The following is a 15,630-nucleotide window of genomic DNA, read 5'->3' as shown; positions in this document are numbered from 1 at the left end:
TAGGCCTTGTGGTTATAATAGAAAGGATTATTAGTTATTCCCATCATTACAATTATCCCGATCATTTTAGTTATTCCCATCATTTTAGTTATTCCCATCATTTTAGTTATTCCCATCATTTTTGTTATCCCGATCGTTACAGTTATTCCCATCATTACTGTTATTCCCATCATTCTAGTTATTCCGATCATTCTAGTTATTCCGATCATTCTTGTTATTCCGATCATTACTGTTATTCCCATCGTTACTGTTATTACTCTTACGTTTGTCATTATTATCATTATTGTCATTGCGATTGTTCTTCCCCAGGTGCCCCTCTGTGTTGATTCGTCCAGTTTCTCTGTGATCGAGGCTGGCCTCAAGTGTTGCCAGGGCAAGTGTATCGTCAACAGTATCAGCCTGAAGGAGGGGGAGCAAGATTTCATAGAGAAAGCGAAGTGCATCAAACGGTATGGCGCCTGTGTCATTGTGATGTGCTTTGATGAGGAAGGTCAGGTGAGGAGCAGTTGAGCTACCAACATCATCATCGCCATCATCATCATCATCATTATCATCGCCATCATCATTGTCATCATCATCATCTTCACCATCATCCTTATCATCATCATCGTCATCACCGTCATCATTATTGTCATCCTCATCATCACCATCTCCCACCACTACCATTGATAAAGTCAGTTACAGCTATATAATCACTACTCTTACCACCACCACCCATACTACTACTACAATGACGACGACCACCACCACCACCTCCACCATCACTATAATCAGCCTCCCCTCCCCCTGCCATCACAGCCACCTCCACCACCTCTGTTGATTGATTAGCAATAAAAATAACGACTGATTTGTATTTTTAATGCAGGCGACCAGTGTTGAGAGAAAAGTTGAGATCTGTGAGCGATCATATAAAATTCTTACAGAAGTGGTTAAACTCTTGCCCCAGAATATCATCTTTGATTTGAATATTCTGACCATTGCTACAGGAATAGAAGAACACAATGATTATGTTAAAAATTTCATCAATGCCACAAGTATTGTCAAGGTTGGTAATGGTTTCAGATAAATTGGATTTTTTCTAGAAGAATGTGGATTTATTGAATGCGTGACTGCAATCTCTTGTGTTTCTGTCTGCATCATCACCACCACCCTTATTGCAGCCCCTATTTGTTCCACATACTTCTCGAGATTTTTGCTCACTGTTCCCGACAATTATCGGTACTACTGCCACCTTTTTCATCAACCATAACTGCTTAACGTCCCAAGCTAACCTGTCATGTCTCTCGACTTTTCTTTCTTCCTTATTACATACCTTGTTGTCTGCTGGGCATGTTATGTCTATGATCCAGCATAGTTTGCTTTCTTTCTCAATTAAAACTATGTCCGGCTTCCTATTCTATTATTATTATAATTATTATTATTACTATTATTATCATCATTATTATTTTGCAGCAAAATCTTGCTGGTGTCAAAATCAGTGGTGGGATTTCCAATCTTTCTTTTGCATTTCGTGGTAAAAACCAAATCCGTGAAGCAATGCACAGTGTGTTTTTATATCATGCTATCAAGGTAAATATCTGATTCTTCTACTTTAAGAATAAAATGGTTTTGTGGCTAATTAACCTTGTCTTTGAGGCTTTAGTTCAATCTTAACGCAATCAGAAATCTTTGGAAACCTCTGCGTAATAGTGAAAGGAAATCTCAGCTTCAAATACAAAGATAGGGAAAAACATAAACTGGAACTCCATCGGTTATGACAACGAGTGTTCCAGTTGATCCGGTCATTGGAACAGCCTGATTATGAAATCTGCATGAAAGTGGCACTGAGCATTGCACAGACACATGTAACCCTTGACGTAGTTCTTTGGGAGATTCAGCGTCACACGGAATGTGACTCGGCTGGTTCTTTGAAATACAGGTATGGGTCACTTTTGCTAGGTGAGTGGACCGGAACAATGTTAAATAAAGTGTCTTGCTCAAGAGACACGGCACACTGTTGGGAATTGAACTCACAACCTTATAATTCTGAGCAGAATATCCAAGCACTAAGCCACACGCCTTGACACACACACACACACACACACACTCGTATATACAACGGGCTTCTTTCAGTTTTCGTCTACCAACTCCACTCACAAGGCATTGGTCGGCCCTAGGCTATAGTAGAAGACACTTGCCCAAGGTGCCACACAGTGGGAATGAACCCGGAACCATGTGGTTGGGAAGCCAGCTACTTAGCACACAACCACTCCTGCACCTTTGAATATGATTTGATCTTGGACTGTTCAGATTCACAACAAACAACTATGAGGAACTCAGCCCAGTGCTCTAACGACTTAACCAATTTACCACCTAAAAATAATTAGTAATAATAAACACATGAAGCTTTACCTTTGATTAAATTATGATGCAACTTTTGGGCTTATTGGATCCTGTCAAACCATCTGACCCATACCAGCATAGGACATGGACGTTAAATGATGATGATGACTATGTTAAAGTTTTATCTTTTATTTTGTAGATTTTTCTATATTTTCTTATTGTTTTTTGTAGCAGTTGTTTTGAGTTGGTAGAGCTACCTGAGTCTTTTCTGACGTTTCCAGATCTTTGCAGTTTTATTTTCAAGAAATGAATTTATTCTGGAAATACCGAATGTGGATTTAAGGACTACATTGTTTTAAACCAACTGTAAAAAGCTAATAAACAAAATATGGGGAAATCTGAAAAATGAGCAGACATCAAAGAAAATTTATTTCCAAAATGAACAGAAAATTTAATTAATCATAATTCACTCGTCTGAAAGACATTGGTTTTTTCTGTAGTCAAATGTAACCATTCCATGTGAAAGATGGTTGATGATGGAAATTGCCAAAAATGGTCCACTCCATGCCAGCACAGAACAGAGACATTAAATGATGATGATGATGATGATGATGATGATGATGATAGTGATGGTGGGAGTGGGTGTGTGATGAATTGATGATGATGATGATGATGGCCTGTGTTGAATTGTTTCTGTTTATTTTTGTTTGTTTTTGTGTATTAATTTCATGATGTTGTTTTTCTGTTTGAAAGGCTGGAATGGATCTTGGAATTGTCAATGCTGGCAATCTTCCATTGTATTCGGATATTGAAGAAAATCTTCTTCATCTGTGCGAAGGCATAATATGGAATACTATTTCAGATGGCACCGAACAAATGTTAATGTATGCAGAGGTAAGGCAAGAAATAAAAGTTTTAGTAATGTACATACATACGTACATATGTCCACATGCACACACACACACACACATACATACACACACACACACTCACATACACACACACACACACATTCACATATATTTCTCATGTCTGTCCACAGAAGTTGGATAAAACTCCGAAGAAGAATGTGACAGAGGAAGAATGGCGAAATTTGCCCCTGGAGGAGCGTCTCATTTACTCTCTTGTGAAGGTCATTTTCCCTTTATTACTTTATTTTATCGAACAAACTAAACTGTACTCAACAACTGAACTATTAGTCTATAATAATAACATCAACAACAACAGCAGCAGCAGCAGCAGCAACACCACCACCACCACCACCACCACCACCAGTGTTTACTGTGCCAATAATTGTTGGTACAGTGATCAAAGAGATTAAAAATTGGTTGGAAATGATTGGAATAAAAATTGAATATAGAGAACATACCCCACCTCCCCAAAAAACAGCATTAATTGGCAGTGAAAGGAATCTCTGCAAAGACTTTGAGACTTGAAAAACAATGTTCATGGGAAGTGAGCAGCTGGTATATTAATGACACCTCTAGCTGATGATGATGATGATGATGGTGATGGTGGTGGTAGTGTGATGATGATGATGGCTTCAGAGATTTGTGGAATTGTTAGTGTTTTAAAATTGCTTTCTGGCATTTATTTCAGCCATTTTCATTTTGAGTTCAAATGCTGCTGACATCATTTTTGCATTGCATCCCTTCGGGGTCAATAAAATATAACACCACTCAATAAATAAACAAATAAATAAATATATTTATAAACTATATTAATAGAAATAAAAATAGAATTTTATTTTTATTGTTTAAAAGGAATTTTCGTTTCTTTTTTGCTTATTTTATTGTTTTTTGTTTGTATGTCTTGAAGGGAATTGACAAATACATCATCCAAGACGTGCAAGAAGCTCACCAATCTGTAGATGCTTATCCAATCCCTTTGAAGATAATTGAAGGGCCATTAATGAAGGTAAGCACCTGTCAGTTTTATTGTTCTCAAAGCCATTGGCAGGAAAACAACTCAAAGTTTCTAGAAAGGGAATCGGCAATGCTCGTCTCAGAGTTAAAGTTCCACGAGGCTCTGGCAGGGGGCGGTGGTGAACCCTGCTGTACCCATTCATCACAACTTTGTCTCACTCTTTCTTCATGTTTCTCTTATACCTGTATTTCAAAGGGACCAGCCTTGTCACACTCTGTGTCATGCTGAATCTCCCCCAAGAACTATGTTAAGGACATACGTGTCTGTGGAGTACTCAGTCACTTCCTTGTTAATTCCATGAGCAGGCTGTTCAATTGATCGGATCAAGTGGAACCCTCGTTATCGTAACCGATCGAGTGCCACAAATATAGTATTTGGTTCCAGTGTTGTTATTCTCATAATAATATTCCATAGTATTTTAAGGCAGCAAGCTGTGGCAGGGTTGTTGGTGCACAGGGCAAAGCGCTTAACGGTGCATCGTCTGTCTTCACATTCCGTCTTTGAATGCCGCTGGGCCTGACTTAGCCTTTCATTCTTTCAAGATGGATAAAATAAGAACCAGTTGGGCCCTGGGGGTCAATGTAATCAACTTATTTGCTTCCCTTAAATTGCTGGCCTTGTGCCAAAATTTGAAACCCATATTTCACAGTATTGTTAGATCTGTTTTTTTTTTTTTTTGTTTCCAGGGAATGAACACGGTCGGAGATTTGTTTGGTTCTGGCAAAATGTTTCTGCCACAAGTTATCAAGTCTGCTCGTGTCATGAAGAAAGCTGTCGCTTATCTGATTCCTTTTATGGAAGATGACAAAGACAAGAAATTGAATGTAAGGAAACTATATTCTCCCTTATCTTTCCAAAATGGTCTCTTTTATTTCTTGTTGCTTCTGGGTTAAAGATTAAAGATGACCAAAGTTTGATTAAATTTTATCTATATTAATGGAAAGAAATATTATTGTAAGTTAATTAACAGTATATATAATTATCGTTCTATTCTCGCCATTGATTAATATCATTCCCCCCACCCCCAGTTCTGTGTAGAATTATTCTGTGTTATCTAAGAGCAAGTTATGGCTGGCTGGGTGGTTAAGAATTTTGTTTTGAAACAACAGGAACTGAAGTTCAGTTCCACTGAGCGGCACCTTCTGTATCCCAACATGACCATTGTCTTGCAAGAGAATTTTGTAGATGTGTATGTGTGTGTGTGTGTTTTTCTCTCTTTGTATTGTGTGTTTGTAGGATACCCCTTAACAACCAGTGTTTGTTTGTTTACATTCTCATAACTTGATAGTTGGGCAAAAATAAGAATGCTTAGAATAAATACCAGATTTAAAAAGTGAATTCTAGGATCGATTTGATTGACCGAAGTAGTGCTGCAGCATGGCCACACTCAAAAGACCGAAACTAAACCAGTGCAAAAGTATTCTTCCATTTAACTGCCTGAAAGTTTCATTTCTGTTGGGAAGCAACTCAAACAATATATAGGTTCGTTATTGACGATTCCACACGAGGGTTCGTTAATAATTAAAGCTTAAAAGTAAAGAATTTATTTTCTTTACTTTTAGAATTTTCAGTTTTCACCAAAAAAAAAAAAAAAGTGTGACCAGAATAAATCTCAGCCAAAATATTTCTTATTTGTCGATCTTTAATTTGAGTGAGTTTCATAAAAGTTCCAGTCATTGAAATCTTCGTGGAACCTGTCTATAGAGACTTATTGATCATCAATACAGCTTGATTAATTGTCTGCGAGGGATGAAGATGGAATTGGTTTCAATGAACTGGTTTAAATTTTTAAATTTTTTGTCTTTTTTGTTTTTTTCAACTTGTTTATTTGTGGGAAACTTCTCAACAGAAAAGAATTAAAAAGAAAATCGAAAAAGAAAAATAAGGAAGAAATATTTTTGTTTGATTTTAATCTGTTTTTTTAAAATCTATTTTTGATTTTCTTTCCTAATCACTCCTACTCCCTCTGATTCCTTTCCTCTCTTCTTTCTGTTTTTTTTTTTTTTTTGCCCTCTCATCCATTTCTTCAAAAATTTCTTCTCTGTACAACATATGCTCACACTTATAATGCAGACATATACTACATATGCAGAGTCATTCACACCACACGCACACACACAGAAACACACCGCACTTTATATCTCCTTTCAATAGGGCCTTGTACGAGAGAGTTGTGTAAGGGGAGATAAGTATGTTTTGTTCAATGTCGTGTGAAAGAAAAAGTAATTTGATTTCCTGTTAAAGAAAAATATATTATGACATACAGAATGTATGTTTATTAATTGTCTGTATATATGTGACTGGAGATTTACTGAAATACCTTTGACGTTAAGAATAGATAGACAGACAGACAGAACTTTTCTCTTCATTGACCCATCATCATCATCATCATCATTTGATACCTGTACTTGCATGTAAAAGCACCCAGTCAAACCGTCCAACCCATGCCAACACGGACAACGGATGTTAAATGATGATGATGATGACGACGATGATGATGATAAAGATGTGCTCTACTTTTTACTTGTGGTTCAGAAAGTATTTCTGTTATTGTCATAATTTGTTGTTGACTTCACAGAAGAGGACTTATAGTGGTACCATGGTGATAGCGACAGTGAAAGGAGATGTCCATGATATCGGGAAAAATATTGTTGCTGTTGTACTTGGCTGCAATAATTTCAAGTAAGTAACATATATGTATACACACATACATACATACATACACAGAGCTGCCAGCCTGCATATATATATATATATATATATATATATATATATATATATATATATATATATATATATATACATATATACACACACAACAGCATCAATATCATTGTTTTTACATCTGCTTTTCTCTGATGGCATAAGTTGAATGGGACTTTTTGAAACTCACCTGCTTTGGTCCTTCTCCCCCTCTCTTTCTCTCCCCTCCTCCTCTCTCTCCTATTCTCTCTGTCTTGGTCAAGCTGTCTTGGTCATATCACAAAGGTGAGAGGGTGCTTTAGTCTCATCATAGACACGGCTGCCTCTCTACAGTTGGGGCCCATGATAAAACACGTCACCACCACCACCATCATCTTCATCATCGTTTGATATTCATTCGCCATGCTGGACGGTTTGACAGGGGCTGGAGAGCTGCACCAGACTCCAGTTGTCTGCTTTGGCATGGTTTCTATGGCCAGATGCCCTTCTTTATGCCAAACACTTTACAGAGTGCTCCACTGGGCGCTTCCTCATGTTACAGAGCTCTGGTGCATTTGGTGTGCTATTGGCAAGGCTGCTTTTTATGCAGCATCAGCATCTGCAAACTCACAAGACAAGGCTGAGAGAGGGAGTGGGGGAGGGCTAGGCCTGCCTGTTTGGATGGCCATGATATATATACATATATGTATATATGTGTGTTTGCATGCATGTGTGTGTGTGTGTGCGCATGAATCAACATTCTAACTAAAGTCCTTTTTTTTTATTATTGTTTTACAGAATTGTCGACCTTGGTGTGATGACTCCCTGTGAGAAGATCCTCAACACTGCTATTGACATTAATGCTGGTTTGATCATTATATTTATCCTTATATCCACAAAGGCAGTGAGCTGGCAGAGTTGTTAGCACACTGGACAAAATGCTTTGCGGTATCTTGCTCGTTGCTGCGTTCTGAGTTCAAATTCCACCGAGGTCGACTTTGCCTTTCATCCTTACAGGGATCGATAAATTAGGCACCAGTTGTATACTGGGGTCAATCTAATTGGCTGGCCTCCTCCCCCCAAATTTCAGGCCTTGTGCCTATAATCGGAAGGATTACATCCCCACCCCCTACCCACCCCCTATCCCAGATTCCTGTTTTCCTTGCCAGAAACTTTACCATTTTTACAAGTGTAGCTTATCATCATCGTCATCATCATCGTTTAACGTCTGCTTTCCATGCTAGCATGGGTTGGACGATTTGACTGAGGACTGATGAACCAGATGGCTACACCAGGCTCCAATCTGATTTGGCAGAGTTTCTACAGCTGGATTCCCTTCCTAACGCCAACCACTCAGAGAGTGTAGTGGGTGCTTTTACATGCCACCGGCACAGGAGCCAGTCAGGTGAGCCTGGCATCATTCATGTTCGAATAGTGCTTTTTATGTGCCACCAACATGGGGGCCAGTCGAAGGGTACTGGCATTGGCTGGGGCCAACATAACTTGACTGTAGCCCCTCCTCCAGCTGTAAAGCCCCTTCACCAGCTATGAGGCCCCAAGCCTCCAGCTATGAGTCCCTTTCCTTAGTTACAATGCTTTTCCCACCAACTCTGAGCTCCCTTGTGTCTTTTATCCTATTTTATATGATTTCTTTTAAATATTTGATTCCCTTCAGATGTCATTGGTCTGTCAGGATTAATTACTCCATCTCTTAATGAAATGGTTCATGTGGCACAGGAAATGGAGAGAATTGGTCTGAAGATTCCATTGTTGATTGGAGGTGCGACAACATCAAAGTAAGTATTACAGGTGATACTACAACACACACACACACACACAGTCACATAACACTTTCGCATCACATGCAAACAATTTCTCACATACACACACCTACATTCACACACACACACACTATTGTCTTTGCCTTTTATACAGGTGACATGAATTACAACACTGAGTATCTAGATTTTCCATCTTTACCTGACATAAAATTAATTCTAATCCAATATCATTGGTATACCTGTTTATCTGTCTGTCTATCTGATAATCTGTCTATTTACTTATCTACCTACCTATCCGTTTATCTGTCTGCCTGTCCACCTGTCCATCTGTTGCTCTTTCTTGAAATGCATATGTGTGTTTGTGTGTGTGTCTGTGTGTGTACTTCCAGCCTCACAGAGTAGATTCAATCCAATTGGTTTATATTATTAACATTTATAGCATTTTTCGGAACCATTTTTGTTTTGACAAAAATTGAGTTGAGGCATTGAAAGGTGAAACAACTACATCGTGCCAGTCTCATGTCAGCCATTTACAAACAGCACATATGCATGCACACACACACACACAAACACACACTGTAATATTACACAACAGCTTGTGAAGAAATGCTATCAATAACATAGACCTTTACCAATATTCTGTAATAAGATACTACAGATGGTTAAATTCACTATTAGTGGCACATAAACCGATATAATATCAATATTGGACTACAACATGTTAAATATATTATTTATCACATACACACAGATGCACACACACACACACACACACACACACACACACACACACACACACACACACATTGTTATATGATATTGTAGTACAGTTTGTCAAACACATTATTAATGACATACACACACACACACAGGTATGTCAAATATACCATTTGCAATACACACACACACACACACACACTGTTATGGTATAATACTGTACTACTACTTGTTAGATCTACTATTAACAATAGACAAACAGAGTATGAAATATCAAAGGTTATTCCATTGTCAATGGAATACGGTGTCTGCTGTGACAAGGTTGCTGTAAATGGACAGCAAAACATGACTTAATCACCAATAATATCATTGTTACTAAAGTAAATTTAACAGAATGGATGTGTGTTTGTTTTAAATGGTTTTTCACATTCTCTGACATGTTTAATAATGTCTTAATATCTCTTAGCATTTGCATTATAATGTAATTGTGGTAGACTAGCAAAGTTGTAGGGCTGCTGGATAAGACAACCTTGTGCCATTTGTTCCAGTTCTCTTTGTTCTGAGTTCAAATCTGAGATTGTCTTTGCTTTTCATCCTTGGGGGGGGGGGGGTAATAAATACAATACCAGTCATATGCTGAGGTTGATTCTTCTCTCTCCCCGCTCTTTCTGTGTGTTTGTCTCTCTTTCTCTTCTCTCTCTCTCTCTCTCTTTCTCTCTGCCCCATCTCTCTCTCTTCTCTCCTCTCTCTCTGTGGAAGAAATCAGTTATGTTCAGGTATGAAGATGTTGGACTTCAGCATATTTAAAACACCCAAGACATGCTAAATATTGTGAAGGCACCCCTCCAACCCTACCCAAGCCCTGTCTCACCCCTCATTACAATACCTGTTAATTGTCCCCGAAGTGATGGAATCTATTATGTTGCAAACAATTGAGATAACGCCTCTCCTCTGTCCCCTTATCTCAACAGCCCCTGGTTCCTATGACAGAAACTCATGACCTGACCTTTCTTTACTCCTTTCTTTGTCCCCATCAATCTTAGGGGGTCATACAAAACTCCTGACCATTGTCCTTCATACTCTGATTAGCTTCTAATATTGTTTATTACATTTAATAAAGTTAATTTCATGAATATTTCCATGTAATTAATTTAAAAATTATTATTTATCATTCCAAAGGCAACACACAGCTGTGAAAATCTCTCCTGCTTATTCTGGACCCACAGTTTATGTCCCAGATGCATCCAAGAGTGTCTTTGTTGTAAGTGGCTCTTACAGAATCATATCACCTTTCATTCTTCTACTTATTTCATTTGTTTGTCTAATTCTTGTAATGTTTCATATATACCCAAAGATGTCCACATTCATACCTAGATGTATATACACACACAAACACATACACACTCATCCATACACGTCCTCCCTCTCTCACATACATGTACTGAACATAGAAGTCATGCTTGATACAGCTTTCTTTCAATTACCGTATTTTAATGAGTATAATGAACCCTTTTTTGTCAAAAATTAGGTTAAAAAATATGGGAGTTTCTTGTACATGGATAGTATCATAATCCCTTACAAACCTTTTTTTTCCAAATTTTAAGCCCCCCCACCAAATTAGGGGGTTCTTTATACATGTTAAAATATGGCATTACTGAAAATAACAAAGAATTCATTCTTAATGTTTGGAACATATATTAACATGAAATTTTAATGAAAAATTTTAATCTAGACCATTTTCAAACAAGTTAATATCATAGAATAAGGAGCAGTCTCAGACAGGTTGATGCCAAAGTGGTTAAGATGTCAGACCTCAGCCTCCTTCATGAACTTTTAGTCTTTAAAGACGAACCCTGTCTGAAATGCCAGAACAAACCTCTTCACACATAAACATCGTATTTTACAATTATAATTAACTAAAATCTATCAACTTTTCATTGATTTCTTCATTTATAATTTAGTGTTCTGCTTTGATGAATAAAGATTCTGTAGAAGAATATTTGGAAGAAATTTCTGAAGATTACGATGAAATACGTCAGGATTATTTGGATTCTTTGAAGGTTTGTTTTAAATTATTATTATTATTATTATTATTATTATTATTATTATTATTATTATAGATATCGCACAGAATACAATATTGTGAGGTTGTTGATTGAAGATATTGTATCTACCGTGGGTTTGTACTGTTTGTCAAGTCACAACAAGGATCTCAGACAGACAATACTTTATGCAATATGCGTGCAGTTCCAAGGAATGCCGACTTTTGCAATGTATCTAGATTATAGGGTATCTCTAAGGTTTTCAGATGTTTTTTCAGATTGGGTGGTATTGAACCCAATGCTCTGATGACAATAGGGATAACCTTTATGTTTGACTCTCGTAGCTGCTACATCTTAGTGATCTCAATTCTCTGGTCTCCATATTTATCAGCTTTTTCTCTTTCTTTCATGATGATATGTTGATCTCCTGGCACTGCTACATCGATTATTAGGCACACTTGTTTGTCCCTCCTAAAGGTTACTATATCTGGCCTTCGGTATTCTAATACCTTATCCGTCTGGAAATCAAAGTCCCAAAGGATTTTTGCCTTCTCTCTTCCTCTCACACCTACTTCCTCCCACCCACCTCTCCTCTCTTGCTTTGGCACCTACTTCCTCTCTTCACTCCAACCTACCTTCTCCCTTCTACCCTCTCCCTTCATTGTCACCCTCTCCCTTGTTACCCCACCCCTACACATTCCAACCCCATCATCCCTTTACATCTCATCCTGCCCCATCTCTTAGACCCCCACCCTTGCTTCTCCCATTCTCGCCTCCTCCACACCACACCACCATACCACACCACATCACACCACCCTGCACACACTAGCACTGACCACTTCCCAGCACCTACACCATCATCCATACACTTACACATGCACATATGCACACGTAAAGGTCACCAACCTCCATCCACATGCACATACACAATCTCACATACACACACACGTGCACCTTCATTTTGGGATAACCACTACTTTATTATCTCCCCTTCTTCCTAGCTCTCCTGTGTGACCCCTCTGTCTGGTATTCGCCATGGTAGATCGCTAGCCACTAAACCTTTTTCTATTTTCTCTCCCTGTTTATTTCTGTGTTCCTTTCTATCGAAGAGTGTTGGTTCGAACTGTAAAAGACTTTCTCACTTTCCGAGCATTAAATTAATACATCTGTTTGTTATTTACACACCTGTCTTCATCTTTTGCTTTTTTTGTAAATTCTCACCATATATGTGTGTGTGTGTGTATGTAAGACACACATACACACAAAATATATAAGCATACACTGTACTCATACCACCAGGCATATATTTTCAGAATCGTGTTTATCTGAGTTTGAAGGCAGCACAAGAGAAAAAGTTCCAAATAGATTGGTCTTTGCATCCTCCGGCACGTAAGAATTATTATTATCTTCTGAATATCAAATAATTTATTGATTTCTTTGAGACAAGACTTAAAGAGACTTTATTTGTATGGATAAGGTGTAAGAGGATTAAATTAAACCCCGATATATAACTGGTATAAGGTGTGACATTATTAAGTTAAACCCCAGATTTATCTCTAGATTTATATAAGAGAAATTAGATGGAGTTTTAGGAAAATTTTTGTAAACTGGAGAAGTAGAAACAGGAAATGTGAGAGTGGAGTTTGGTTATGAACTCACAGAACCATCAACATTATAAGTTTCCCCCAAATGCACAGCCGACCGTTTTAAAACAGAAAAAGTTCCCATTAGTTGCTTTAGCTCTGATGAGGTGGTCATGGCTATAAAACTCATTGATCATTGATCTATTGGGTCTAGACAACTTCTGACCTTCAGTTAAACAACAACTTTCAAAACATTTGAATTAAGGGGTTTTAATGAAATGTGAAATTTATTTCTCACTGGTCCCTTTTTCCCTCTTTGCAGCTCCCCCTACATTCTTTGGAACAAAGAAAATTGTTGACTGCAGTTTGGAAGAATTAATTCCATTCATTGATTGGAAACCATTCTTTGATGTTTGGCAGCTGAAAGGAAAATACCCAAACCGTGGCTACCCGAAAATCTTTAATGACGCCTCAGTTGGTGAGTATTGATCTTTCATCTGTTGTCACTGACAAATGTCATGTACACACACACACACACACACACACACACACACATCATATATACAAACCAACTGACACAAACAGATCTTCTTTCATTCCCTCAACATGTTCTCCTTCAGATTATGAACATAGCACAGTGATGCCCTCTTCCATACTGTGGTCCCTATTTACAGCTGCACTGACTGGGCCACTGACTTGTGCTGACCGTAGACAGAGTACTGTGAACAATATAGACGTGTGAAGTCTTGCTTAGACCTTGGTGGACTGGGCTGTTGATAATTGTCAACCGGTGTTGGTGTATTTATGTCCCCATAACTTAGCCGTTCGGCAAAAGAGACTGAGAGAATAAATACCAGGCTTGAAAACAAAAGTACCGGGCTCAATTCATTTGACTAAAAGTTCTTCAAGGCGGTGCCCCAGCATGGTCGCAGTCTAATGATTGAAACAAGCAAAAGAATAAAAGACATACACCACCACCACCATATATATATATGTGTATATATATATATATATACATGCAAGTTTTGTGTATGTGTGTGTCTGATGTGTGTCTGATGTGCATTTAGTATGTGTGTGTATGTTTTGGGATGTGTGTGTTTTACAGGAAAGTGAGCAAAGCAGTCAATTTAGTGATTAAAGAGATAATTACCATTTTGTTGACTTTCTCTATTGATACAGACTGATAATATGATTAACGAGCTAACTAATGAGATAATTAAGTGATTAATGACCTTCTCTCTCCTTCAACACTGATTCCCTCCATCAAAGACCTCCGCCCCTTCATGTTGACATTTTCTTGAGATTTCTTCAGCTTTCCCATAATTTTTCATTAATTAGCAACTTTCTTCATTATTATTAACTACTTCGTTAAGGTGCCAATCTGACAGAATCGTTAGGAAGCAGGTAAAAATGCTTGGCGGCATTTCATCCGTTTTTACATTCTGAGTTTGCAAAACTGTTTTGAAATCATTGCAGTTGTTGTTGTTACTTAGCCCCAGGTCAGTCTTGGTTGAGCAACCCATCATAAAAGACTCTCCAACCATGACTGTTACCTTTTGGTTTCTCATTCATGCTGTATGTATGGTTATAATATCTGAGCTATACACGTCCTCAAAAAGACCATAGGGCAGGCGCAGGCATGGCTGTGTGGTAGGAAGTTTGTGTCCCGACCACATGATTCCGGGTCCAGTTATGTGTGTGAAACCTTGGACAAATGTCTTCTATAGCTTAGGGTTGACTAAAGCCTTGTGAGTGGGTTTGGTAGACGGAAACTGAAAGAAGCTTGTTGTATATGTATGTGTGTGTGTGTGTGTGTGTGTGTGTGTGTGTGTTTGTCTCCCACCACTAATGTTTATAATTATGTTGTTATCATCAGGAACAATGGCCAAGAAATTATTCGATGATGCTCAAGAATTACTGAAGAAATTCATTGAAGAAAAATCTTTGAAAGCTAGTGGTGTTTTCGGCTTTTACCGTGCCAATTCCAATGGTGACGATATTGAAATTTATGATGAGAACAGAAGAGTTATTGCAGTCTTTTATGGCTTAAGACAACAGGTGAGTGGCATGGGTGGGTTGACATATGTGTGTTTAAGTGCCAGTGCCATGTGAGAGGCACTTCTGCTGGTGCCACATAAAGAGTACCTATGCTGGCCCCATGTTGGCTCCATGTAAAAAGCTCTTGTACTGGTGTCACATAAAAGGCACTTGTGCCATGTAAAAAGCACGCAGTGGCACACTCTCAGAGTGGTTTTCTCTCAATAAACACTCACAATGCCTGATCTGTGAATTGAAATTGCAACCCTACGACTGCGAGTCTGCTGCCCTAACTACTGGGCCATTGCGCCTCCATATATATACATATATATATATATATACGTATGCATACACTATAATCTTCTGTACAGTTTTCAAATTGTACCAAATTCTGTTTGCAAAGTATCTACTAATCCAAGACTAAAATGGATGACACTTAATCACGGTTCCTCACAGTGGAATGGAACCCAGAACAATTTGGCTGTGAAATGAACTTCAACACAAGGCTACCCCCCCATCTATTTATATATATATATATAT

At 38.2% G+C, this 15,630-nt stretch overlaps 1 protein-coding gene across 2 annotated transcripts in view; it reads left to right on the top strand.

Annotated features, from left to right (window-relative positions):
- The window catches only part of LOC106884474 (methionine synthase), a 38,544-nt gene that overhangs the window by 16,607 nt on the left and 6,307 nt on the right, over window positions 1–15,630 (top strand). For both annotated transcript variants that reach the window (XM_052972232.1, XM_014935876.2), the window contains exons 15-29: window positions 310–495; window positions 866–1,045; window positions 1,453–1,569; window positions 3,076–3,216; window positions 3,365–3,454; window positions 4,141–4,239; window positions 4,935–5,072; window positions 6,827–6,930; window positions 7,729–7,796; window positions 8,606–8,726; window positions 10,608–10,689; window positions 11,390–11,488; window positions 12,784–12,859; window positions 13,376–13,531; window positions 14,930–15,111. In XM_052972232.1, coding sequence (XP_052828192.1) covers window positions 310–495; window positions 866–1,045; window positions 1,453–1,569; window positions 3,076–3,216; window positions 3,365–3,454; window positions 4,141–4,239; window positions 4,935–5,072; window positions 6,827–6,930; window positions 7,729–7,796; window positions 8,606–8,726; window positions 10,608–10,689; window positions 11,390–11,488; window positions 12,784–12,859; window positions 13,376–13,531; window positions 14,930–15,111 — 1,839 coding nt within the window. The remainder of the gene's footprint in view (window positions 1–309; window positions 496–865; window positions 1,046–1,452; window positions 1,570–3,075; window positions 3,217–3,364; window positions 3,455–4,140; window positions 4,240–4,934; window positions 5,073–6,826; window positions 6,931–7,728; window positions 7,797–8,605; window positions 8,727–10,607; window positions 10,690–11,389; window positions 11,489–12,783; window positions 12,860–13,375; window positions 13,532–14,929; window positions 15,112–15,630) is intronic.

The sequence above is a fragment of the Octopus bimaculoides genome, chromosome 12, assembly GCF_001194135.2.
Source record: "Octopus bimaculoides isolate UCB-OBI-ISO-001 chromosome 12, ASM119413v2, whole genome shotgun sequence".
In the NCBI taxonomy this organism is placed as follows: Eukaryota; Metazoa; Mollusca; class Cephalopoda; order Octopoda; family Octopodidae; genus Octopus; species Octopus bimaculoides.
Note: the sequence above shows the minus strand (reverse complement) of the source record. Positions and strands in the feature narration are given on the sequence as shown.